This window comes from Pollachius pollachius (genome assembly GCF_949987615.1).
Source record: "Pollachius pollachius genome assembly, chromosome: 9".
Classification (NCBI taxonomy): domain Eukaryota; kingdom Metazoa; phylum Chordata; class Actinopteri; order Gadiformes; family Gadidae; genus Pollachius; species Pollachius pollachius.
This window is the reverse complement of record NC_136942.1, coordinates 15,679,951-15,705,296: the sequence shown is the minus strand read 5'-3', so window position 1 is coordinate 15,705,296 and position 25,346 is coordinate 15,679,951. Positions and strand designations below refer to the sequence as shown.

Here is a 25,346-nt window from a genome sequence, read left to right as displayed (position 1 = left end):
TGTTATCGAGCAATTTAGAGCACACTTTAGAGAGCTTTCACAGCAGTTTATGTTTGATTGTTAGGACGGTTTGCTGATATTATTGTTTCCTCTTATTCTCATTGGATTCCATTATAATCCCTCCTTCATGTCCAGTTTTACCCCAACAGGGTGGACTTTTATCCCTGAGGATAAATTAGTATTGCATCATGTATAGTCTAATGCAAGGGTGCCCACACTTTTTTCGGCTTGCAGGCTACTTTCAAAATGAGCAGGTCAAAAGGATATACCTACATTAAAAATTCATCATTTGGAAGCAGGCTTCCGAATGACAATCAGTCATGGTGGAATTGTATTTGATATACTTAATAATCACGTGGGAAAAGGCTGACTGGCATAAACTAGTAGAGCCAAATAATGCAGTCAAGGAGAAAGCACATTTCCTCATGGTTGGATAGTTTTCCTTTTATCAGTAAGTTCCAAAATTGTCCAGGAGCCCTGGACTTAAGCTCAATATCAGCTTGTACTATCAAAATCTTATCCTCCACTGCAGACTTGCTCAGGCGAAACAGTTCTGCAATTTTTGATGCGATTAAATCAACCTCAACATGTTCCCTAAATGGATAGCACATAAATATAGCGAATGGCTCGAGTAAAGCAAAGTCTTGAAATCGTTGCTCAAAATTTGACAATTTTCGTCAATGAAGTTGTAAATTACATTAAAAGAAAGAAAAACCTAAATAAAACTTTTTAATATATTTTTGGAATGTCATGCGATCTTCTTGCACTACCTTTTCGATCGACCGGTCGATCACGACCGATGTATTGCAATCGAGTAAAGCAAAGTCTTGAAAGCGTTGGTCAAAGTCTGATAGTCAATTTTCGTCGTTGAAGTTGTAAATTACATTGAAATGTTACATAGAAAAAATAAAAACTTAAATTAAACTTTTTTATATTTTTTTGGATTGTCATGCGATCTACTTGCACTATCTTTGCGATCGAGCAGTCGATCGCGATCGACGTATTGGGCACCCCTGCTTTAATGCCTTTTATTTTTTTCAATTGTTTAAAGACCAACAAAAAATGAAGCATTTTGTGCAAAATCGCAATGTGATGTATATATTGTATCTATTACTTTTAATTATTAATTATCTTTATTAACATTTGATTTAATTTTACAAATTAATTTATAAAACATATATTGAGATATGGAGCTGACAGGTGGTGGTTAAACAGTGTTTTTCGCCAGCTAGCTTACCGTATTTCCCGCACTATAACGCGCACCAGATTATAAAGCGCACCTTCAATGAATGACCTATTTTAGAACTTTTTTCATAAATAGGGCGCACCGGATTATAAGGCGCATAGCATAGAAGATACTGCAGTCAAACGTTTGACTGGGGAGGCGTTATGCATCCAATAGATGGAGCTGTGCTAATTGTATAGCTCGTCACGCGCAACGCAACTGTGAGGACGAGTTGCTGCATTTAGCAGATATAAAACTGGAACCTTTATGACAATAAAGTAAAACACAATTACGCAGTTCCAAACCTTAGATTTTTTAAATATCTTGCAAACGTGAATGATACAAATTAGAGCATCGCACCCTCGAATCTTGTAGTGTGGCCAGTCTTCCGCCCGATTTCCTGGCTCTGTGATCGTATAGTGTGACCTTCCGTGAGTAAGCACAGTAAAATGCTGTATGCACTGACTACGATAGCCGTAATGCTGCAAGCGGTGTGGCTTTATCGTAGTCGTAGTGAAACATTTTATTATTATTATTAAATTGTTTTTATTGGTTTTTCATACTGAAACATTTTGACAGAGCACCGTTTACAACCAGTATGGATCAACCAATTAACCAATTGATCCATATATAAGGCGCTCCGGATTATAAGGCGCACTGTCGGTTTTTGAGAAAATTACCGGCTTTTAAGTGCGCCTTATAGTGCGGAAAATACGATAGTCTTTTTAAACCATCTGATTTATCTTTCTGTATCTAAGTACAAAATATGTGTGGTAAATTAATTATATCCAGTGAAGATATATAAAAATAAGCAACCTTTAAAACACAATTTTAGGAGAAAACAACACATAACAGATTTGACAAAATTTGTATTTATTTAACAAGCATATCTTCAGAATTTAAATACATTTCAATTGACTTACACTTTTAATAATATGCGGTTTATATTTTGTGGGACACAATAAAAAGGAAAAAGTGAAAAGTACATGATTATTTGAATGTGTTGTATCATATCTGATCTGTAAGTAGGCACAAATATAACATAAGTCAAATTCTTTGACATGGCCATTAATATGAAATAATGTTTGACTTTAAAAATGAACAACCCCAAAAATGCCACTCCCTCTCTGCTCCCTCCCACCCTATGAACCTCCACTCACATTATAACCCCTGAATTTTACCTTTTTTTAATTGAGCAAACATAATAATCAAACAAATAAAACACTAAAAGCAATTCAGAATCAGAATTGTCCACATTCCAGATAAAGATCTAATGCACATCTTATAAATCAAAAGTATTTTTTGTAAGTGGTATCCACTATGTAGCATCGTAATGTCAGTCAAATGCTGTTATTTAATCTTGAATAGTTCTACAAGACATTGAGATATCTCTTGCATTTTAAATCCGTACATGAGAGGATTGAAGAGAGGAGGAATCACAACATACAGGAGAGACACTATAAGACGAACAATATGCGGTATGCCAGAAGGGATACGATTTTGAATGACTTCAAACATAATGATTATGGTGAAGTTCAGAAATATAACAAGGTGGGGGAGACACGTGTTGAGAGCTCCTCTCCTGAAATCCCTGGAGCTCCTCAGACAAATGATCAATATTCTGGTGTAAGAAAACATAATGAATATCAGATGTGGATATATAGAAAGTACCATCACAGAAAGCCCATAAGCATTGCTTACGGTTGAGTCCCCACACCCCGCTTTGACAAGGGAATAGTTATCACAAATAATTCTCGTTAACACAAACTTGCATAGGCCTAAACTAGCCGAATGAATAATGCCAATTCCCATTTTACAAATAGGCCAACAAAAGGCCAAAACCAACATTATTTTGACCGTTTTTGGGCTGACAAGGGAGTGGTATTGTAGAGGTCTGCATATGGATACATACCTATCAAAAGCCATCGCTGACAACAGTGTGAATTCACAAGCAGCATACACGTATATTAAAAAGCTCTGTAACCGGCAAGCAGGGAGGGATATAGTTTGTGTTGCTGACAGCAGATCCACAAGAAGTTTGGGATAGATGGTTATACTTCCAAACAGGGCGTTCATCAGCAAAGCAGAAACAAAAGTATACATGGGTTTGTGAAGGCTTTCATGGACATAGATGACATACAGAACAATGGTGTTACTGCAGATAATTAGAATGAAGAGCAGGAAAGTAATTGTGAAATAAAAATATCTATATTTTGAAAGCTGTACATGCCCCCCAAGGATAATATATGTAATGTTGTAATGAACATCCATCTGAAATCAAAGTTTGAGTGCAATTAAGGTATTGTCCTTCTGTTATTTTTCTTTGCCTCAGTGCACAGAGGATATCTTAAACGGTGATAATTGAACCGTTCTAGGAATATGGCTACAGTTTGCTTCTGTGTGAGGTTTTACAGCTGTCTAAATATAATTGTTCGACAGTTCGACCATTTATTGTTTTCTCCAATCTCAGTGGATCTCATTATAATCCCTCCTTCATGTCCAGTTTAATCTAAAGAGGATGGACCTGATGATAATTTATTATTGCATCATGTATGCCCATGTATGTTTGCCTTTGTTTATTGTTTATTATCAGTTTATTTTAAACGGAAGTATTATTTATTCACTCAATGATATGTCTTTTATATATGATAAACTCATATTTTATTCTGTATTGAGCACATGCAAAACACGTTTGTCGGTTGTAGAAAATATCAAATCCATTTGCAGTTAGATCCACAAACCTCAAGATTTTTAAGGTTGAATTGACCTTGAAATGTCGAAAAACATATTTTTTAATTGAAGCTTCCCCCATGAAAATGTGAGGATTTGTTAGACCTTTAACTCTTGGGCATATGTGACAACGGGGCCCGTAGTTATCAAGCCTCTCAGAATTACTCCTCGGTTAACGTAATGCAATTCCTATCACTAAAGGTACTCACAGCTCAAAGTAGGACCTGGGAGTGAGTTACCAAGGCACCCTCACCTACTGTTAGCGAGCAGTAGGAGGGCAAGAAGTTACTATTATACAACGTTATCAGCCGTAAATCAAAGTTTGAATTAGTTAGTATTTCTAACAAGAAAATATAGGTATATATCTTTTAAATTCAGTAGCTATTGCTTCTCTAAAAAGGATTAGGCCTATATAAAGAGCTTCACAAGGTGGAGAACTCGGCGTAGGTTTAAACAAGGCAGGATGAATTCTCAACTATTGTTCTACTTACTGTGCGTTCACACCAAACGCCACGTAGTTTGGTCGCGCGCCAATGCATAATCCGTCGCAGTAGTGATTTGTGCAAGTTTTATCACGTGACTTTAGTCGCTCGTGTATGAGGAAGTTGAGTTGTTGTGGAAGTAACAGACGTCTGAGAACCCGACGCAGTCTATTCATAATATTGTAATGACCACGGAAGAGGCAGTGAATGAAGTATTGATTAGACAGCGATTTATTAGATACCACCACTAATAAAGCATTGGAACACACAAGAAACCTCAGTCGATAATGTAACAAACTTCTAAGCGCATAATATAACATTTTGCCTATAATTTTACAACATATAACATTCAGTAACCACAAATGACTCTTAAAAGAAGTGCCAACATTTAATTATTTTTTAACCATTCAGCGAAAAAAGGCAACAGGCTGATTGTCATTTAGGGGCCACTCAATGACATGCAGAACCTTCTATAACACACCCACTGAAGTGGTGTGAGAAATACCAACTTTCTACTCCTCATTCACATATCAGGTAATTTACATTTCCTACGGAGAACATACTACCTCAGGGGTAGTATTATTCAGGAGATTTTCAGGGTACAAATGTCAGGATATGTTGTTCACACATACGGCCCATCAGGAGAATATCAGGACTTACACGTGTGTCTGAAAGCAGCTAGTGTGTGAGCATTTGATTACATTATAAAATTAGTCAATTGATGGTAACAGGGGTAATTGTTCAGTGGAAAGTGTAGTATACTATGCCTGCAAATCAATTATTAAATAGCTTTTACTGTTATTCAGGGCTGAAAAGTGCATTGACATTTTAAAATGCAAGGCAACTACTATTGGTTAGTTGAAAATAATAATCATCATTGAGATTAAACATCTCTTCCAGTGTCCTGGCCAAGACAGGCAGCAGTAGCCTAAAGTCACACATAGCATACACACATAAACATAAGAAACATAAAACAACTAAAACAGTCTGCAGGGGGAGGGGGGATATCAATATCACAAGACATTTGGGGAGGCTCAAGGAGGAGGGTAATATTAAGGTTGAGCAACAAAGTGTAAAGACATTTCGGGAGGCTCAAGGAGGGGAGTAATATTACATTTGAACAAAAAAGTGTAGTCTTGTGGACTCCATAGACATAATTCACCATACTGTGTTATTGACAAGTTTTCGTTCTGTGTTATAGGGACACTCTCTCTTTAAGATCACGTGACTTATGTGTTGATATGCCGGTCGGTGCAATGTTTGAATTTAACAGATTTTATGACAAAATGAACGACCCGCCGTTGCTTGTCGAGGTGAGAAATTGTCTCTTCCCTTCTTTTATTGCAATTTCTACAGTCTATAGAACGTGTTACCTGGGAGAGTTTGTCGACGGCGGAGCCGTTATGTGTAAAAACTTAACGTCTTACTTGGGCGAGTGAGTCGCTGCGGTGTGTGCATATGTGTTCTTACCTGAGAGCGTGTGACGATGGCGGAGCGGTTATGTTTAATAAAAACATAACGTGTTAGCTGGGCGAGTGTCGTTGCGGTGTGTGCGCGTTGTGGCAACCCGGGCCCAGGAATGTCTCGGTCAAACGGGAAACACCACACATCACGGCTGGTTTAAAGCCCGGGAGGGCATTTATTCAGGGAAAATCAAGTGAATCCCGTGGATCAGGGTCCAATGGGGACCCTGATCCACGGGATTCACTTGATGAAAATGATACTCCTACTCCGTGAGTCAGGGAAAAGGGGGGACAATGCTCTATCCTCTCGGGGAGGGGGGGGTCGATCCCGCCGGCGTTCCGGTCCACGGCGGCTGGTCGTTGGACGGGGGTGCGTTCCACTGGGAGCCTGTCGGGGCGGCTCGGTTCACCTTCCGTATCCTCGTGCGCCCGCAGTTCTGGGGTTACTCCGATTTCTCCCGGCTCTAACTCTGTTTTGGGACAGGTGACAGTGCCTTTTAAAGATGACCTTGTTCCCCGCTGCAGGTGTTCCCTATTTCGCCGATTATTGGGGTGGAAGGGGCGTCCTCTGGCTCCGCCTGCTGGGTATGGGCGGTACACGCCCTCCACAACCTCTCCCCTGGGCCGTCCAGCCCGAGGGGTTGGGGTCGGGTTGCCACAGCGTGCGTGTGGGTTCTAACCTGCACGTGTGTCGATGGCGGAGCTGTTATGTTTAAGGGCAAGTGTCGCTGCGGTGCGTGCGCGTGCGTTTTGCTCTTACCTGCGCGTTTTTCGATGGTGGAGCCGTTATGTTTAAAAACAAAGTCTTACCTGGGCGAGTGTCGCTGCGGTGTTTTGCGCGTGCTTGTGTGTTCTTACCTGCGCGTGGGTCAATGGCGGAGCCGTTATGTTTAAAAACATAACGTCTTAGCTCGGCGAGTGTGTCGCTGCCTTTGTCTGGACGTACGGTGTTTGCACGTGCGCGTGTGAGTGCGTGCGTTTGTGTGCGCTTCCGTGTATGTGTTGCTGCCTTTGTCTTGACGTGTGGTGTGTGAGCGTGCGTTTGTGTGTGTGGGTATGCGGTGTGTATGTGCGTGCTTGTGGTGTATGTACGCATTTGCGCATGCTGTGTGTGAGCTGCAGGCTGCTTGGCACATGCGCACATGAGTAACTTGAGTAACTGGTGCGACAGGCCTGCTATTATAGTAGTAAGATATTCTATAGATATTTATACATAATAGTATATAATATTATATACTATTATATATGGAGCTCCGGGAGTCCAAAAACGGCAACAATCACTTTCTCCTCCATGCTGTGGTTCACTCCGGACTGCACTGCAGGGGACGGTTGGCCAATTGAACGCTGATTGGCTATTACGTTAAGTCACTCATGGAGTGTACGCTGATTGGCTGTCATCACGCGGCTGTCGCAGCAAAAATTTAAACATTTAAACTTGAGCCACGTGTCACATCGTGTCGCGCTACAAAATCCTCGTGAAGGCGCCCGCCCGTACCAGGGCGTTCATGTCGTGCCACAAGTCAAATCTTGCCACAGGTTTTCTAGCAACAAATGTCGCCTGATACGCATCTATACGTCGACTTTGTATGGAGTCGTGTCGCCCCGTTGCTTTTGGTGTGACCACATGGTTAGGTTTTTTTCTTTCTTTCTTATTCTTTACAAACTTCGGGAGCCTACTCCTTCCACAATTTTACACCAAGACCCCATTTTAAATGTTCAGATTAGCTTGGAATCGCCCGCTTCAATTCAGATTAAAAATATATTTAAGATATTCTACTTCAAAATATATTTTTTTACTATGGAAGTCAGTTGGAGGACGGCAGAGAGGACACTTCAACTGCATCAGACTTCGTTACTTGGTCAATTTCTAACCGTTTACCATCGTTCAGACATTTAACAAATCAACACACTTGTATCTTCAATAATATGAACAGAATTTCAATAACATATATACTTATTTCAGATTCAGTTTCCTTTCATACCTTCATATATTTTCAGTTAGTCTCATTGAATTACGTTGAGGCAAGAGCGTGAGGACATTAGAGCAGTATTGCCAGGTGGGGCAATTTCCCCCTTAATTGGGATACTTTTAATCACGTTATACTGGAAAATTTTGCATTTGGGCTGGTTTTGAAAAAAACTGGCAGGATTTTTATAATTCTTTCACAAATGTTAATCAATTCCAATAGACGTGAGGTTGACGTTTCGATTTGACCCAAAAACGTTAGTATTAAGGGGTAGGAGATGGGCACCTGTCCAAAAGTAATTAGGGCAAGGGAGGGCCATCAGACCTGTCACTCAAACCTCCGCGCCAGTTGTAAATATATTTGATTCATGATGTAGTGGTCAAGCCTGCGTTGACTGTACATAGTTCATAGGTTTATGTTCTTTAAGTTCTTGTACGATAATTCAAATTTAAGTTCTACATAAATGTAAGATCATTTTATGCATGACTATTTTGAGGGTTGTTTTATTTTAGCTCATGTACCAAACATACATTTTCTGTGGCTGTGTCCTTGCACACGGAGCGCTTGCGTGTGCGTGTGTGTGTGCGTGTGTGTGTATGTCACGTAAAGGTGAAGTCAATTAGGTGTGTTCTTTACACAGACCTTGTGAGGTTTGTGTGTGTGTGAGAGATAAATGAGATGTTCCTTGTATACCACATAACGTCATAGTTTATAATTAGGTTGCGTTTAGGTGTGTATTTGTGTATTTGACATTGCAAAAGTATATAATTAATTGGTTTTCTGGCAATATATATTTGGGGCGGGTTTTTGGTTGATTGGGCGGTTTTTAGTCTATAGTTGGGCTGGAAATAGCTAATCCGATCTGGCACTATATGAAAGCTCAGGCTCAAAGGAATTCAAAGGGATAAGCTTCATCAATTGTGGGCTTATTTCGATGAACTAAATGTGAAGGATAAGGTTATTAACATACCTTTCCAAATTACTAACACCACACACACACACACACACACACACACACACACACACACACACACACACACACACACACACACACACACACACACACACACACACACACACACACACAATACATTGATTGGGTTGTCTATGGAGCTGACAGTGTTTTTGTCAGCTGCCGTACTCTTTTTAAACATTTGATTTATCTTTCTGGATCCAAGGAATTAATATATATGGTATTTTATTCATATTCAGTCTATAAAACCCAATTAGGAACAAATCTGAAATTTGCTAACTAAAACCACTTATTTATTTATTTTTTATATATATTTTTTATACAAATGTATACAAAACGGTATTTATTGAACAACTATTTAACAACTTACTTAACATTCACTTGTAACAATATGCAGTTTATATGTTGAGGGACATTAGGCTGTTTGACAGCATTATAAAAACAAAAAGTATGTGTATATTTTCTTTATATAACCATCTCTGACCTGTAATAAGGAACAAATATTACATTAGTCAAATTCTGTGTCATGGCCATTAATGCTAAATAAGTATTTTACTTTGAAAATAAACCCCAAGAAAGCCACTTCCTCTCCCGGTCCCTCCCTCCCTTTTAACCTCCTTGAAATTATATCTACTGAATTTTAGTTTACCTTTTTTAAGTAAGCAAACATAATATTAATAAAACAAATAAAATACTTAATTGTCCACATTCCAGATCAACATTTTATGCACATCTTATCTGACGGCAGTATTTTTCGTTATCGAATTGAATTGTATATTTAGTTGTCCACTGTGTAGTAGCCTATTGTTGGACAAATACTATTATTTCAGCTAGAATAGGGCTACAATACGTTGAGATATCTCTTGCATTTTAAGTCCATACATGAGAGGATTGAAGAGAGGAGGAATCACAACATACAGAAGAGATACTATAAGACGAACAATATGCGGTATGCCAGAAGGAATTCGAGCTTGAATTATTTCAAACATAATGATAATGGTGAAGTTCAGAAATATAACAAGGTGGGGGAGACACGTGTTAAGAGCTCCTCTCCTGAAATCCCTGGAGCTGCTCAGACAAATGACCAATATTCTCATGTAAGAAAACACAATAAATATTAGATGTGGAACTATAGAAAGAACCATTACAGAAAGCCCATATGCATTGTTAACGGTAGAGTCCCCACAACTGGCTTTGACAAGCGAATAGTTATCACAAATAATTCTCATCAACACAAACTTGCATAGTTCTAATTTGGTTGACAAAATAACGCCAATTCCTATTTTACAAGTAGGGACACAAAATGCAAAAGCCAAAATTAATTTGACAGATTGTGGCCTGACAAGGGAATGGTATTGGAGAGGTCTGCATATGGATACATACCTATCAAAAGCCATCGCTGACAAAAGTGTGAATTCACAAGCAGCATATACATATATTAAAAAGCTCTGTAACCGGCAGGCAGGGCGGGATATAGTTTGGGTTGCTGACAGCAGATCCACAAGAAGTTTGGGATAGATGGTTATGCTTCCAAACAGGGCGTTCATCAGTAAAGCAGCAACAAAAGTATACATGGGTTTGTGAAGGCTTTCATGTACATAGATGACATATAAAACAATGGTATTACTGCAGATAATTAAAATGAAGAGCAGGAGCGTTATTGAGAAATATATGTATCTATATTTTGAAAGCTGTAAATGCCCTCCAAGTATAAGATATGTAATGTTGCTATGAACATCCATCTGGAATCAATGTTTGAGTGCAATTAAGGTTTTTTCCTGCTGTTCTTTTTCTTTGCCTTAGTGCACAGAGGATATCTTAAACAGTGATAATTTAACCGTTCAAGGAATATGGGAGGGTTGTTGCTGTTATCTGTCACTGAAGAGCTTTTATAACAATCTAAGTCTAAAATTGTTGGATGGTTTGCTAATTTTATTGTTTTCTCCTATTCTCAGTGGATCTCATTATAATCTCTCCTTCCTTCAGTTTTACCCAAACAGGATGGACCTTTATCCCTGAGGATAATTAAGTATTGCATCATGTAAAGTCTAAATGTGCTCAGAGTTATGAGGGATCTTAGGATGTAGAAATGATTATAACTTGCTTTTTCTCCCAGAAGTAGGAGGTGGACACAAATGACATCACTCACAGAATTAGGCAACTCAGGACAAATGTCGTACTCTCGTAATTCTGTGTTTTAACCATCTCTGGAAGGGCCCTCTTCAAGGTCACAGCGGCCCTTAGCATTGCCTTGCTCTGAGACACACAAGACAACATGCTCTTGTGTGTCAGGTGAGAGGCTTGATACGGTTGGAGGAGGGGTGTACATTGCAGGTGTCTGAGTCTGAATGTGTTCAAAGGCAACAAAAAAAGTGAAGCATTTCGTCCAACATGGCTGTGTGATGTATATATTGTATTCATTACTTTTTAGATTATTAATTATCTTTATTGACATTTGATTTAATTTTACAAATTAATTTATAAAACATTGATTTGGTTGGCTATTGAGCTGACAGGTGATAAACAACAGTGTTTTTCGCCAGCTGCTGTATTGTTTTAAAACATCAGATTGATCTTTCTTGATCTAAGTACTAAATGTGTGTGGTATTTATTTATTTATTAATTCATATTCAGTCTATTAAATCCAATTTTGTGATAAAATCTGAGCTTAGGTAACCAACAACACGTAACAGATTTAGTATTCATACAAAACTGTATTTAACAACTATACATTCAGAATTTAAATGCACTTGTATTAAAGGTCCCATGACATGCCCCCAGGTGCGAGTGTGATTAGCCGTTACAAGCCCTTTTGAAATTCGACCCCTTATGACATCACAAGTGGGCGTGTCCACCTAGATGTGTGACGGATAGATGAGCAACGTTTGCTACACTGGGTAGGCTTATAGAATGATCTATCCAGTTGCCGTGTTCTTGAAGAAAGTAGTCTAAACTGGATCGCTTTTAACTCACTTTATTTGTTAAAGTATTTCGGTATGGTAACTATGAAGCAAAAGGAGGGGAGTGGTATTTGACACGCGCGTGGAGCGACCCACGGCCGACCTGTCTTCCAGCCATAGGGCTGCCAGCGGGGCTGCAGTGGGTTCCTGACCTGATCTGTCTCCCGCTCCGCGTTTGTATCAAGTAGGCGTGGCCTATGTGACGTATTGGCTCCGGCTTCCGCGTCTGTCTTAAAGATGCTGCCTTCTGTGGCTGGAGTAGTTATTACAGCTTGTATGTTGGTCCTGCTCCCCTTATGGCTATGTATAGTAATTGCAGCTTATGTGTTCGATCCTGCTTCCTTGTGGCTATGTGGGGGTAGCTTATGTGCTTAAAATACGTAACACAGTACACATCTAGGTGGACACGCCCACTTGTGATGTCATAAGGGGCAGATTTTCGAAACGGCTTGCAAGGCTAATCACACTCACACCTGGTGACATGTCATGGGACCGACCTTTAACATACACTTGTAACAATATGCAGTTTCTATGTTGAGGGACTTTAGGCTGTTTAAGAGCCTAATAAAAATAAAAAGCCCAAAAAGTATATGTACATTTAATTTATATTACCATATCTGACCTGTAATAAGGAACCAATATTAGTTACAGTAAGTCACATTCTTTGACATGGCCAATAATGTTAAATAAATGTTTAACTATGAAAATAAACAACCCCAAAAATGCCACTCCCTCTCTGCTCCCTACCTACCTATGTACATCCAATCAAATATAGCTCCTGAATCTTAGTTTAACTTTATTAAGTGAGAAAACATCATAATAGTAAAACTAATAAAATACTAGAAGCATTTGTCAACATTCCAGATAAACATATTTTAGACATCTTTTCTACTGTCCTTTAGTAGCCTATTTTCACTCAAATGCTGTTATTTCGCTTGAATAGTGCTACAAGACGTTGATATATCGCTTGCATTTTAAATCCATACATGAGAGGATTGAAGAGAGGAGGAATCACAACATACAGTAGAGATACTATAAGACGAACAATATGCGGTATGCCAGAAGGGATACGATTTTGAATGACTTCAAACATAACAATTAGGGTGAAGTTCAGAAATATAACAAGGTGCGGGAGACATGTGTTAAGAGCTCCTCTTCTGAAATCCCTGGAGCTCCTCAGACAAATGATCAATATTCTTGTGTAAGAAAACACAATAAATATTAGATGTGGAACTATAGAAAATACCATTACAAAAAATCCATATACACTAATAACAGAAGAGTCCCCACAACCCACTTTGACAAGGGAATAGTTATCACAGGTAATCCTCATCAACACAAATTTGCATAGTTCTATTTGGGATGTCAAAATAACGCCAATTCCTATTTTACAAGTAGGGACACAAAATGCAAAAGCCAAAATTAATTTGACAGTTTTTGTCCTGACAAGGGAGTGGTATTGTAGAGGTCTGCATATGGATACATACCTATCAAAAGCCATCGCTGACAACAGTGTGAATTCGCAACCAGCATACAAGTATATTAAAAAGCTTTGTAACCGGCAGGCAGGGCGGGATATAGTTTGGGTTGCCGACAGCAGATCCACAAGAAGTTTGGGATAGATGGTTATGCTTCCAAACAGGGCGTTCATCAGCAAAGCAGCAACAAAAATATACATGGATTTGTGAAGGCTTTCATGTACATAGATGACATATAAAACAATGGTATTACTGCAGATAATTAGAATGAAGAGCAGGAAAGTAATTGAGAAATATAAATATCTATATTTTGAAAGCTGTACATGCCCTCCAAGTATAAGATATGTAATGTTGTAATGAACATCCATCTGGAATCAATGTTTGAGTGCAATTAAGGTATTGTCCTTCTGTTCTGTTTCTTTGCCTCAGTGCACAGAGGATATCGTAAATGGTGATAATTGAACCGTTCTAGGAATATGGGAGGGTCGCTGCTGTTATCGATCACTGAAGAGCTTTTACAGCAGTCCAAGTAAGATTGTTAGACGGTTTGCTGATTTTATTGTTTTCTCCTAATCTCAATGGATCTCATTATAATCCCTCCTTCTTGTCTAGTTTTAACCAAACAGGATGGACCTTTATCCCTGAGGATAATTAATTATTTTATCATGTATAGTCTAATGCCTTTGTTTATTGTTTTCTTATTTCTTATTATTATTTAAAACCACCAAAATAATACAAATAATTGTTGGGCCCTCATTTAACAGTATTTTGTTTGCCCATAGACACGCCTTGTTGAGATGATGAGTGCATATTTTTTATCTGTAATGAGCCTACAAACCCCAGAGTGCTAATTGTACTGTCACAATCAATACAGGTCAACATTTTGATTGACCATTTACATTTATTTATGGTTACATTTACACTAACCATAAAAAATAAATAAAAAGTCACACCGTAAACAATACATTTGACACACCGCAACCTAAAACATAAAGGTACAGAAATATCCAAAAATTGAATTATATCATGTTATGTAATGCACAAGACAAGTGCACAAGACAATATTTGGTAAGAATCTTTATCGTGAACAGTTTTTCGAGGTGGGGAACAGATGATCCTGAACACCACTTTTTATCACCACAGCTTACATGTGGGCCTTCGTTTCAATTCACACTTATTTCTTACCTAATATACAATATTATTCACACAATACCAATATTCCTCAACCATCATCTCTTTCAGTGTTGTGTCATCTCTTTTCAATGTTTTGCGTTTACAAATAATGTTTCAGAAAACAATTATTTGACTCAATGTAGGGGTTTAATATTTAAACGTAACAGAATGTCAGTCTAAAATAGGCTAGGCAGATTATTTTAGAAGCATTTTTTGTCATATTTTGTGAAACGTCTTTACGTCCCGCCAGAAATTAATAAATCGAATTCAAAACCGACATCGGTAACCATGGCAGGCCTTTCATGGATTATATTGAATTGTAGGTTTTAGTCAGAGGTTACTGACCCACTCTATTCTCTTGATCAGCGCTCTGCTTTTTATGTACATACATGGCTTCTTAAATCCTATGCGCCAAGGGACTTGGGTCCAGCAAAGCTAAAATAATCAGGCTCCGCTAGCTTCTTTACCTTAGTCCATAAGGCAAAGCATTGACGGCGGAGCCTTTTAGATTAAATAGAAAGATAGTAATGTTAATATAACTCTCGTTCTATGAATTTAGGCCAATCCCCATCGTGTTCCCAGCCTGCTGTAACCCTCCATTGCTGAAAGAATACTCTTGAGGACAAGTGCCACTCTGCCCCAGCATTATATACTGTGGCACACAGGGCTGTGTTCTTTTGAAAGGGACAATTAATAATTTACAAGAGAAAAGATACAGATTAAACCCATGCAGAGTATCTTTATTGCAGGGCCGAAATTAAAAAGGGGGTGGGGATCAAAAAGGTAACATAGGTTCTTCCCGGATTGGGGTACCCTTTAGCTGGGGAAATCACTCCTTGGTTAGGGACTGGGGAGGGGGGAAACACAGGACAGCAGTCATGAACAGTCTGTCTGCCAACCCAGGGAAAAGGGGTTAGCTGCGGCTATCTTCCTTAGCTCCTCTTCTCTCTAAAGAGTCTTTGAAAGACAGCCAGCCTTCACGTAATCCACTAATTTCTTCTTTATTAATGTCCAACCAGAGGCCTCTTACCGCACTCGGCATGCTACGAGGTCCCACACCTCTCGCTTCGGTAGCCACTGGCCGGCTTGAATAGGCCGGCAGTTGGTTGCTTCTTCCAGGACCGCAGAAGCTGCGGTATATTTTGGACTGCATTTTATTTAGATTCAGAACCTAATCTATAATTTGACATAGATTGTGTCGTATTGCGATCTGATTGGTGGTTAAACGAGTTATGTTTTTCACCACCTAGCATGCTCTTTGTAAATCAGACCAATCTTCAGACTGATCTGACTAACCCTGGATCTAGCTTCTCAATATATGGGATAATTTATTTATTTACAGTGATAATATAAAAAAGTGAACAATATATACAAAGCAATTGTAGAAGTAGCTTTAACCTGAAGTGAAAAACAACACAAAGCTGAAGTGAGATGTATTTATTTAACAAATATTAATAGTTAAATATAGTTGTACTTACACACACTTCACAGTATGCAGTTATTATGTTGAGTGTATATATCAATTAATGACACAAAATAAAATGCCAAGTATTTGCATGTATATTTGAGTGTATATTACCATATCTCCCTTTTAATAACAAATAACAAATATTAGAAGTCCCACTCTGTTATGGCCAACAAGGTCAAATAACTGAAATACCTTTTGAGAGAATGGAGTAGTATTTGAGAGTTGTAAAGAGAGAGAGCAGAAGGCTACATTGAAAATATACAACCAGAAAAACTTCTCTCCCTCCATTTCTCCATATTCCATATTGTCACATACAGAATCATGCACAACATTGAACTCATTGAACTCACTAATACCTGGCAGATGGCTATAGCATTCCTAACAAATTCCACACCACATTATATTTCTAAGTTATACACAACATCTTATCTAACAACAATATTTAGTTTTATTGGACAAAAGCATATATTTAGCAGTCCTCTGTCTACTAGCCCATCATCTGACAAATACTGTTATTTCAGCTTGAATAGTACTACAAGACGTTGAGATATCTCTTGCATTTTAAATCCATACATGAGAGGATTGAAGAGAGGAGGAACCACAACATACAGGAGAGACACTATAAGACGAACAATATGCGGTATGCCAGAAGCGATTCTTGTTTGAATAATTTCAAACATTATGATCATGGTGAAGTTCAGAAATATAACAATGTGGGGAAGACACGTGTTGAGAGCTCCTCTCCTGAAATCCCTGGAGCTCCTCAGACAAATGATCAATATTCTTGTGTAAGAAAACACGATAAATATTAGATGTGGAACTACGGTAAATACCATTACACAAAGCCCATATACATTGCTTATGGTGGAGTCCCCACACCCCGCTTTGACAAGAGAATAGTTATCACAGGTAATTCTCATTATCACAAACTTGCATAGTCCTACATTAGTTGACAAAATAATGGCAATTCCAATTTTACAACCAGGCAAACAAAAGGCCAAAAGTAAAATTAATTTGACAGTTTGTGTCCTGACAAGGGAGTGGTATTGGAGAGGTCTGCATATTGATACATACCTATCAAAAGCCATTGCTGACAACAGTGTGAATTCACAACTAGCATATACGTATATTAAAAAGCTCTGTAACCGGCAGGCAGGGCGGGAAATAGTTTGGGTTGCTGACAGCAGGTCAACAAGGAGTTTGGGATAGACGGTTATGCTTCCAAACAGGGCGTTCATCAGCAAAGCAGCAACAAAAATATACATGGGTTTGTGAAGGCTTTCATGTACATAGATGACATATAAAACAATGGTATTACTGAAGATAATTAGAATGAAGAGCAGTGAAGTAATTGAGAAATAAAAATATCTATATTTTGAAAGCTGTATATGCCCCCCAAGGATAATACGTGTCATATTATCATCAACATCCATCGGAAGTCAATGCTTGAGTCCAATTAAGGAATTGTCCTGTAAATTATCTTCTGTGCGCAGAGAAAAAAGAATAAAACGGAACAGTGAAATTTGAAGCTGTTCTTTGTTTATGGGAAGGTTGCTGATGTTATGGAGCGCTGTAGAGCTTTACAGCAGTCTATATGTAGTTCTTAGCTCATTTTATTATTTTCTCAGTGGACCTCATTATAATCCCTCCTTCATGTCCAGGTTTACCCAAAGAGGATGGACCTCTATCTCTAAGTGTAACCTAGTATTGCGTCATTTATACTCTTTTTACGCAATACTAAATTTTTTGTGGATTTTTTATTTTGAAGACAACTTTTACTTTTGACTTCAGATTAAAACATTATTTATGCCTATCTCGATGTTCACTTAATATTTAAACTTTAAATATAGTTGCAAGCAGCATTTAACGGGGCCAAGCCTTAACAAAGACCATTAAGACCTTATTTGTATACCATTGACAATACTGGATTAGCATCAGCTAGCCTCAGAAGTCTGGTAATGTGTGTTAAAACTTTCATGACCGTATGTGGAAAGGTTAGGAGTTATGCTTCTTAAGGATTTTGGATGAACATAAGCCTATTTAAACTTGACCTATGTTCCTTTAAGCACACCAAGTTTGGTGATGATTGCCTTCATTTAACCCTGCCTTGATTGGGGTAATTAGGTTTGGTTTGGTTACAGGTTTGGTTACATTTGGTTACAGGTTATGGTAATAACCTCGTGACATCATGAAGAGAGACAAATGTTTACAAAATCTCATGACTGTAGGTAATAGGGGTCAAAAAATATCGCCTTCCAAAGTTTGCATTTTTTTTTGATTGCGAAAGGGCGCCTTATGGCCCGATCTGGATAAAATTTGGTTCCATGATGATTGGTTTTAGTAGAAGGTATCTGCTAATGGATTTTGATCTAAGTCTAAATACATATGATCCTTATGATATTTAGCGTTTTTCACAAAGTTATAAATGGTGGAAAAACTATCCAGGCTGACTCATAGGTTCTTGAAGCAGATTTGTTCACCATGAAGCGACACATACGTGGGCAAAATTTCATGACCATAGGTAAAAGTGGTTAGAAATTATCACCATCCAAAGTTGTTATTATCAGTTGATGGCTATAGCACCCCATATCGCCGAACCTGGATCTGAAACTTTGGACCTTGCAATTCATCTTGACCCATGTGCCTTTAACTACACCAAGTTTGAAGATGGTTGGGTTAAAGGTCCCATGGCATGCTACTTTATGGCTGCTTTAATATAGATATTAGTGGGCCCCTAACACAGTATTTGAAGACGTTCCCTAAATTCAGCCGTGGTGCAGAATTGCAGCCTCTACGAGCCAGTCGCACATTGAGCCTTCTCCAAACGCACCGTTTCAGTCTGTAGCTTTAATGCAAAAAAGGAGGAGAGAGGCGGGTCAAGGAGGAGGGTGGGGTGTGGCCCTGAGCAGCTTACCGCCACGGTGCCATGCCCTCTGTTTACACTGGATGTATCGCTATGGCGAGGCGCACACAGCCTTTCGCCGTGTTCTGTAAATATTCTAGAACACTCCGGGTGCTCCGGCGGGTGTCCTGGAGCTCTATATCTAAATAATATCATATTATACATAGATCTATATTATATAATATATATTATCACGGCTAGAAGCTGTGTGCGCCTTCAGACGATATTATGAATCTCAAACGACTGTGTCAGGTTCTCCGACGTCTCTGGTTCTTCCACTTCCACATCAATCTGAAGTAGATTGAACCACGACATGGAGGAGATAGGGATTGTTGCCCGCGATTGTTGACCACGATTGTCTCGGCAGCTGTCCGCTGCCGAGGGACCCCCGCCTTCGCAGCGGGCAGCGCCGAGGCACCACCACAGCGGGGATCCAGCGGGAGACAATCGCCGGCAACAATCCCTTTCTCCTCCATGTCATGGTTCATGTACTTCAGGGAGTCAAAGCCAAAGTTCCCCTCCCCCAATTCCTCCTCAACCATGGCTGAGATAACCCCCACTACAGTCTCGTTGTGGAAATACCAGAGCACCCTACGTGTTATGCGCCATAACACCAACAGCAGAACGGTTATCCAAATAACAAAGAAGTGTACAACACTTACATTAGTTTGTGTATTCACACACACAAACATAGGGGGCTCGCACGGTCGTAGCTCATTGGGCAAAGCAGAGAAACGGGAGGTAACATGTCCCCGTACGACGACATATGGGGAAAAATTCCAAATCAGCGCATCTGAACTTTGTTTTTTCAAAGGCAGAGCAGGATAGCTAGTGCTTGTTTTCCACCTATTGCCTTTTTTTATCTACTCGGGAACCATAGGCAGGCTAGGGGAACTCATATTAAGGTTAGAAAACCTCTTAAAGTGAAATTTTCATGCCATTGGACCTTTGGCTCCTTACTTGGAGATTGGAGCACTTTGGGCTCTGGCGGCCATGTTGCTTTATCAGGCGACTTCATCGTACTTGAGCTGTTAGAACTTTCGACCCAAACAGTCCCAAAATTTGTCAAATTAGACAATTCGTCCAGGAACTGTGGTAATTTTAGTCACAGAACATGCCCATTTGTATTGGCAGATTTGTTCATCATGAGGAGATGCGTGTGTTGGTAAATTGTCATGGCTGTAACTCAAAGGGGTCAGGAGATATAGTGGTTCGTTTTTGGACAGATTAATTTAAATTTTTGGTCCGCTTATTAATGGTGCAAGCAGCATTTATCGGGGGCCAAGCCTCACCCGGGAGCTACACCGAGCTTGAAAGCACAGCTACGTATTGCCTCAGGTGAAGTTGCGTTCCCTCAGATTGCGGTTGCGGTTCCTTACGATCTGCTTCACCGGACACGCGGTGTCGATTCTGGCATACTTTCTTCGAAAACACAATTTATTCATAGAGGAACACGTTGACTTGCGTAAAAATAGACAATTCTCAATTCAATTCTATTTTAGCATTTTGCTGTGCGTCTGCTACGCATCAGGAGGGCTCAGTGTAGCAGCTCTCATTGATGAGAGTGGGAGCATTTCCTTACAGCTCGACGCAAGGCTATGCGACGCGATGCTTGCATGCCCAGTCTAGCAGGGGGTTTATAAAGACGATGAAGATGTTTTTTATACAGTTGATAGCGTTGGAATAGCCTCAACTTGGGTCTAGTGATACGCATCCAAAGTTTAATGACCGTATGTCAAAGATGAGAGGAGTTATGCTTCTTCAAAGTTTTCAATCGGTTGCAGTTGTGCCCCCTATGGTCCTATTTGGATTAACTTTACCCTGGTTAATCTTGACCTATGTCTTCACCTAATGGTGTCAATCCAAGCCCCCTAGCCTGAAGGGTGAAACGTTGATTCTGATCGTCTTGTTGTGCTCTTAACTAATCTCTAGGGTGACAATTATATAAACCTTGCTTATGTGACCTCATTTTTATTTCCTTGACCTGCTTGTGCAGTATTGGGAGCTCACAAGCAGAAACAGATCTTAATTATTTACTTGTGACATTTCCGATGCATTTTAGATCTGCATTTCTTTTAAGTCATTTGGCAGATGCTTTTGTCCAAAGCATCTTACGAGCTGATAACAAACAAAAAAGTCCTGAATCACCGAGTTGTCATGGTACCAAGCTAGCCCGACAAAGAAACAGAACAGAGTCGCTTTAGGGGCTCTGTAGGATTCAGTCACCATGTTAGTGGAAAAGGTTCCAACCAATAGTTTTATTTTTTACAATCTATCTTATCTTTAAGAAGTCTTCTTAAAAGGTTATCCTAAATAATCAAATAAAGAGTTTTTATTCTAATAAACATATTCAAATAATGATAAAGATCAATATTATTTTGGCCCCTAATTACAGATGGACCCTGGGCCTTCCCTAAGGATGGTCTTTTAATTTGCTCTTCAGGGGGACGAAGAGTTGCAGGAGCTGTTGTTACAATTAACATGTTTTTGTCGCGCAAGGGTACATCCAGGAACACTGCACAGCCCTTCATGTAAAGTGCAATACCCCTAATTCTCATTGTTGGAAAAGTTATTCTGCTGGAGATTTAAAACGTTTGAAAAAATCTAATAAAGAGTTGTTATTTTATTTGATTTAGTAAAGATCAATATTATTTTGGCCCCTAATTACAGATGGACCCTGGGCCCTCTCCCTTAGGATGGTCTTTTAATTTGCTCTTCAGGGGGACGAAGAGTTGCATGACCTGTTGTTACAATGAAGTTGTTTTTGTGGCGCAAGTGTACATCCAGGAACACTGCACAGCCATGTAAAGTCCATACCCCTAATTGTCATTGTTTGAAAAGGGCTCATTAGAGATAACACCCATGGGCTCTTATCATCAGTGGCCGTGTAAGTGACAAACAGTTCATGTGGGGTCATTTCATCATACTGGAAACCAGGCCCAATTTTGAAAGGTGACTTGACAGTTTATGAAGTGCACCCATAAACACACATACCCACAGACACAGTGAGTATGTGTACTAACGCAACAGTTGACCAATGTGACTTTTTTCATTATTATAGGATCTCGGTGGCCGCTGTATGCTATGGTATCTGCAGAAGCAACCCACTACCGCTACAAGAGCTGCAGGACTATATACCCACTGGCCTTGTCAAGAAGGTACAACAACTTGATGCTCACACATATGCTGCACTGTCAAACATTAGATGACCAATATTTGCTACAGTCCACTGGGTAGGCTGGTAGACTGATCTATCCAGCACCTAGTCGCCTAGGGCACCGAAACGGCCAGCACCGGCCCTGGACACGCCCACTTGTGATCATAAGAGTCAAGGGTCATAAGAACCAGATTCTCAAAACGGCTTGTAAGGCTTAATCTTACTCACACCTGGTGGCATGTCATGGGACCTTTACGATTATGTAGTCCTCTTTTTAACTCCTGGCTTGCTCGCCAAATGTAGAAGTTAAGATCTGATGTAGTTCTCTTCTTAACTCCGGTCCTGCTCGCTAAATGTAGAAGTAAGATTCAAATCAAGGAGCAGTTTCCACTACATTGTCCTAAATAGACCATAGAGCCAAGATGCAATGTTCAATTCTTTATTCATGGGCTCAAGCAGGATACACAAAACAACCAGCGCAGACCTTCAATGATTCTCTTTCATGTGTGCTGTTTTTGAGTGTTAATCCTGCATGCTCTCCTATTATTTTTCTGAAGAACTGTGCTGGTTGTTTTGGGTATCGTGCCTGAGCCCAGAATAAAGGTTTGAACATTGCATCTATGCTCTAGAGCAGGGGTGTCAAACTCATTTTGGTTCAGGGGCCACATACAGCCCATCTGATCTCAAGTGGGCCGGACCAGTAAAATAATGGCAAAATAAACTACGTCAACTCCAAATCTTTAGCTTTGTTTAATATAGATCACAAGGATCTATATTAGCACAACACATTTATTCACAGCTAGGCCAATGGAATTGAAATAAAATGCATTTCACATTCATTAACAACTGGTATATTTTTATAGAGTTGAATGAATACATTTTTACATCTGAACACCTGAACCTACTCACCACACTAAACAAACTCAAGTGGGAGCTATGAAGAAAGCTATCGTACTGCCTTGAAAATGTAAATGTGCACATATAAATAAAATAAACAAACATAAAAGTTAAAGCAGTGCATGACCAATGAGATTAGGCTACATCAGATCAAACTGTTTTGTAGGCTACTGAAGCTGAGAATCTATATTATATAATATATATTATCACGGCCAGAAGCTGTGTGCGCCTTCAGACGATATTATGAATCTCAAACGACTGCGTCAGGTTCTCCGATGTCTCTGGTTCTTCCACTTCCACATCAATCTGAAGTAGATTGAACCACGACATGGAGGAGATAGGGATTGTTGCCCGCGATTGTTGACCACGATTGTCATATATACTGCACAATATTCATTGTCTTTTAATATGAAACCTGAGTAAACTTATTTTCAAAGATCTGTATTCATCAGAGTGCAAACATTTCTGAAAAAGCATCACAAGAATTAGGCCCAGGCCTACTTGCTGATTAACTTCTTTTTTTTCTCACTGCAGTCTATTTGCTGGCTCCTGAAACTTGGGATCTTTTAGCCTTTACAAGTGCATCAATATCAATATCATATCCTGAGTAGCAGCCGTTTTCACAATGTCATTCAAGTGTGTGTTTGTTAACCTTGAGCAGTGCTTTGTTTTATTTAGGCTAATTACAGAGAACACCTGTTCACAAAGATGTCAGAAGGCTTGACTGTAAATGGCGAGCGAAAAACAGAAAATTCCTTCTCTAGTTCACTGAAGACCTGAACCCTCCGCTCGAACTCCTGCCCCAATCCTGTTATCTTGTCTTTGTATTGATCCATATCAGCATTACGTCCGGTCGCACGCACAGCTGTTAGACATAGGAAATGGGCGGTGTCACCGCTAGATAGCTGCGTCTCCCAGAGTGACAGTTTTAACTTGAATGTGCGTATGCTGGCGGTATACTGAGTGACAATTTTTTTGCCGCCCTGCAACATTTTGTTAAGATTATTCAGGTGCTGTGTAATATCCACCATAAAGGCAAGATCCTGCACCCACTGCAGACATTTATGTTCCTTTACTAGGCTACCCTTTTTCTCCATGAACTGTCCAATTTCCTCTCGTAGCTCAAAGAAACGCTTGAGCCACGGCACCTCGGCTTAACCACCATACTTCAGTGTTGTATGGTAGGCCAGCCTGAATGTCATTATCTCTGAGAAAAGTGTCAAACTGACGGTGATTCAGACCTCACGCTCTGATGAAATTTACAGTTTTTACAACCACACTCATAACATGACCCATTTTTTGTGTTTTGCAACACACTTCTTGATGCAAAATACAGTGAAATGCCCAAAAATCTTGTCCCCTATTTGCAGTCTGTACTTTCTCTCGGAATTTTGTCCACTCCAGCGCTCCAACGAGAGAGCCAAATATGTCATTCGCTGTTGTAGTGTCCTTCATAGGCACCAACTCAAGGAACTCCTCGGTGATTGTCAAAGTCTCATCAACACCCTGAATAAATATGGCCAGTTGAGCAATATCAGTGCTCTCATCAATTGCAACCGAAAAAGCAATAAATTACTTGATTTTGTCATTCATTTGGCTGCCCAAGTCTCCTGAGAGCTCTGTTACCCTATCTGCGACAGTGTTCCTCGACAGACTAATGTTGGCAAAGGCAGATCGCTTTTCAGGGAACACGACTTCTGCAGCCTTCAGCATGCATGTTTTCACGAACTCACCATCAGAAAATGGCCTGGATGCTTGCTCTATCTCATGAGCAATAAGGTAGCTGGCTTTCACTGCTGCATCACTGACCTCTCGGCTGAAAGTAAAAGAAGACTACTTTTTCTTCAGACCAGCTAACAATGTGTCTATCTCCTCTTTTCTTAGTTGTCCTTTCAAATGGTGATATTTTTCTTTATGATGAGTCTCATAGTGGCACCGAATATTATATTCTTTGAGCACTGAAACTTGCTGATTACATACCAAGCACACTGCTTTTGTCTTCACCTCTGTGAATAAATAATTCTCAGTCCATTTTTCCTGGAAAACTCTGCACTCTGTGTCCACTTTTCTTCTTTTTGACAAAGACATTTTGGTAATGGGGATGTCACCCTTGATAACTTCTTAATGGTCATGAAAGTGTGGAATTCCTTCCTTTATTTATGTTGGCTGCTCCCTAGCGGCTGGATTGAGCATTTTGGTTATTTCTTTAAAAAATCATAACTCATCACAGGAATGGGCCAGAGACTAACTTTTGATGGGCCGTATGTTTGACACCCCTGCTCCAGAGCCTATGGTTTATTTGGGGCAACAGACTAGAAACTGCATCTTGATACTATCATAACTTCTTCCTGTGGTTGTGGTGATTGTAGCTTCAACAGAAACTGCAGAACCTGATATGTCTGCTTTGTGTTCAGCTCCTGTACCTCGTCCCGAGATTGTTGCCTGAAGCTCGCAGGGCCCCACTGAGTGCC

The 25,346-nt window shown here is 39.6% G+C and overlaps 5 protein-coding genes across 5 annotated transcripts in view; 1 reads left to right on the top strand and 4 right to left on the bottom strand.

The window, feature by feature from the left end:
• The window catches only part of fanca (FA complementation group A), a 63,161-nt gene that overhangs the window by 29,874 nt on the left and 7,941 nt on the right, over positions 1-25,346 (top strand). The window contains exons 26-27 of the mRNA XM_079743216.1: positions 21,883-21,979; positions 25,290-25,346. The exon at positions 25,290-25,346 is cut by the window's right edge and continues 171 nt beyond it. Coding sequence (XP_079599342.1) covers positions 21,883-21,979; positions 25,290-25,346 — 154 coding nt within the window. The remainder of the gene's footprint in view (positions 1-21,882; positions 21,980-25,289) is intronic.
• LOC307080496 (olfactory receptor 56A5-like) lies at positions 2,576-3,496 on the bottom strand (the record flags this gene model as incomplete). Its single annotated transcript, XM_079743219.1, has 1 exon — positions 2,576-3,496. The coding sequence occupies one exon, from the start codon at positions 3,494-3,496 to the stop codon at positions 2,576-2,578; it is 921 nt and encodes a 306-aa protein (XP_079599345.1).
• On the bottom strand, positions 9,671-10,582 carry LOC307080500 (olfactory receptor 52H1-like; the record flags this gene model as incomplete). The annotated part of the gene is made up of 1 exon (XM_079743223.1): positions 9,671-10,582. One exon carries the CDS (start codon positions 10,580-10,582, stop codon positions 9,671-9,673), a length of 912 nt encoding a protein of 303 aa, XP_079599349.1.
• Positions 12,717-13,646, bottom strand: LOC307080119 (olfactory receptor 52E4-like; the record flags this gene model as incomplete). Its single annotated transcript, XM_079742751.1, has 1 exon — positions 12,717-13,646. One exon carries the CDS (start codon positions 13,644-13,646, stop codon positions 12,717-12,719), a length of 930 nt encoding a protein of 309 aa, XP_079598877.1.
• On the bottom strand, positions 16,432-17,352 carry LOC307080495 (olfactory receptor 52A5-like; the record flags this gene model as incomplete). The annotated part of the gene is made up of 1 exon (XM_079743218.1): positions 16,432-17,352. The coding sequence occupies one exon, from the start codon at positions 17,350-17,352 to the stop codon at positions 16,432-16,434; it is 921 nt and encodes a 306-aa protein (XP_079599344.1).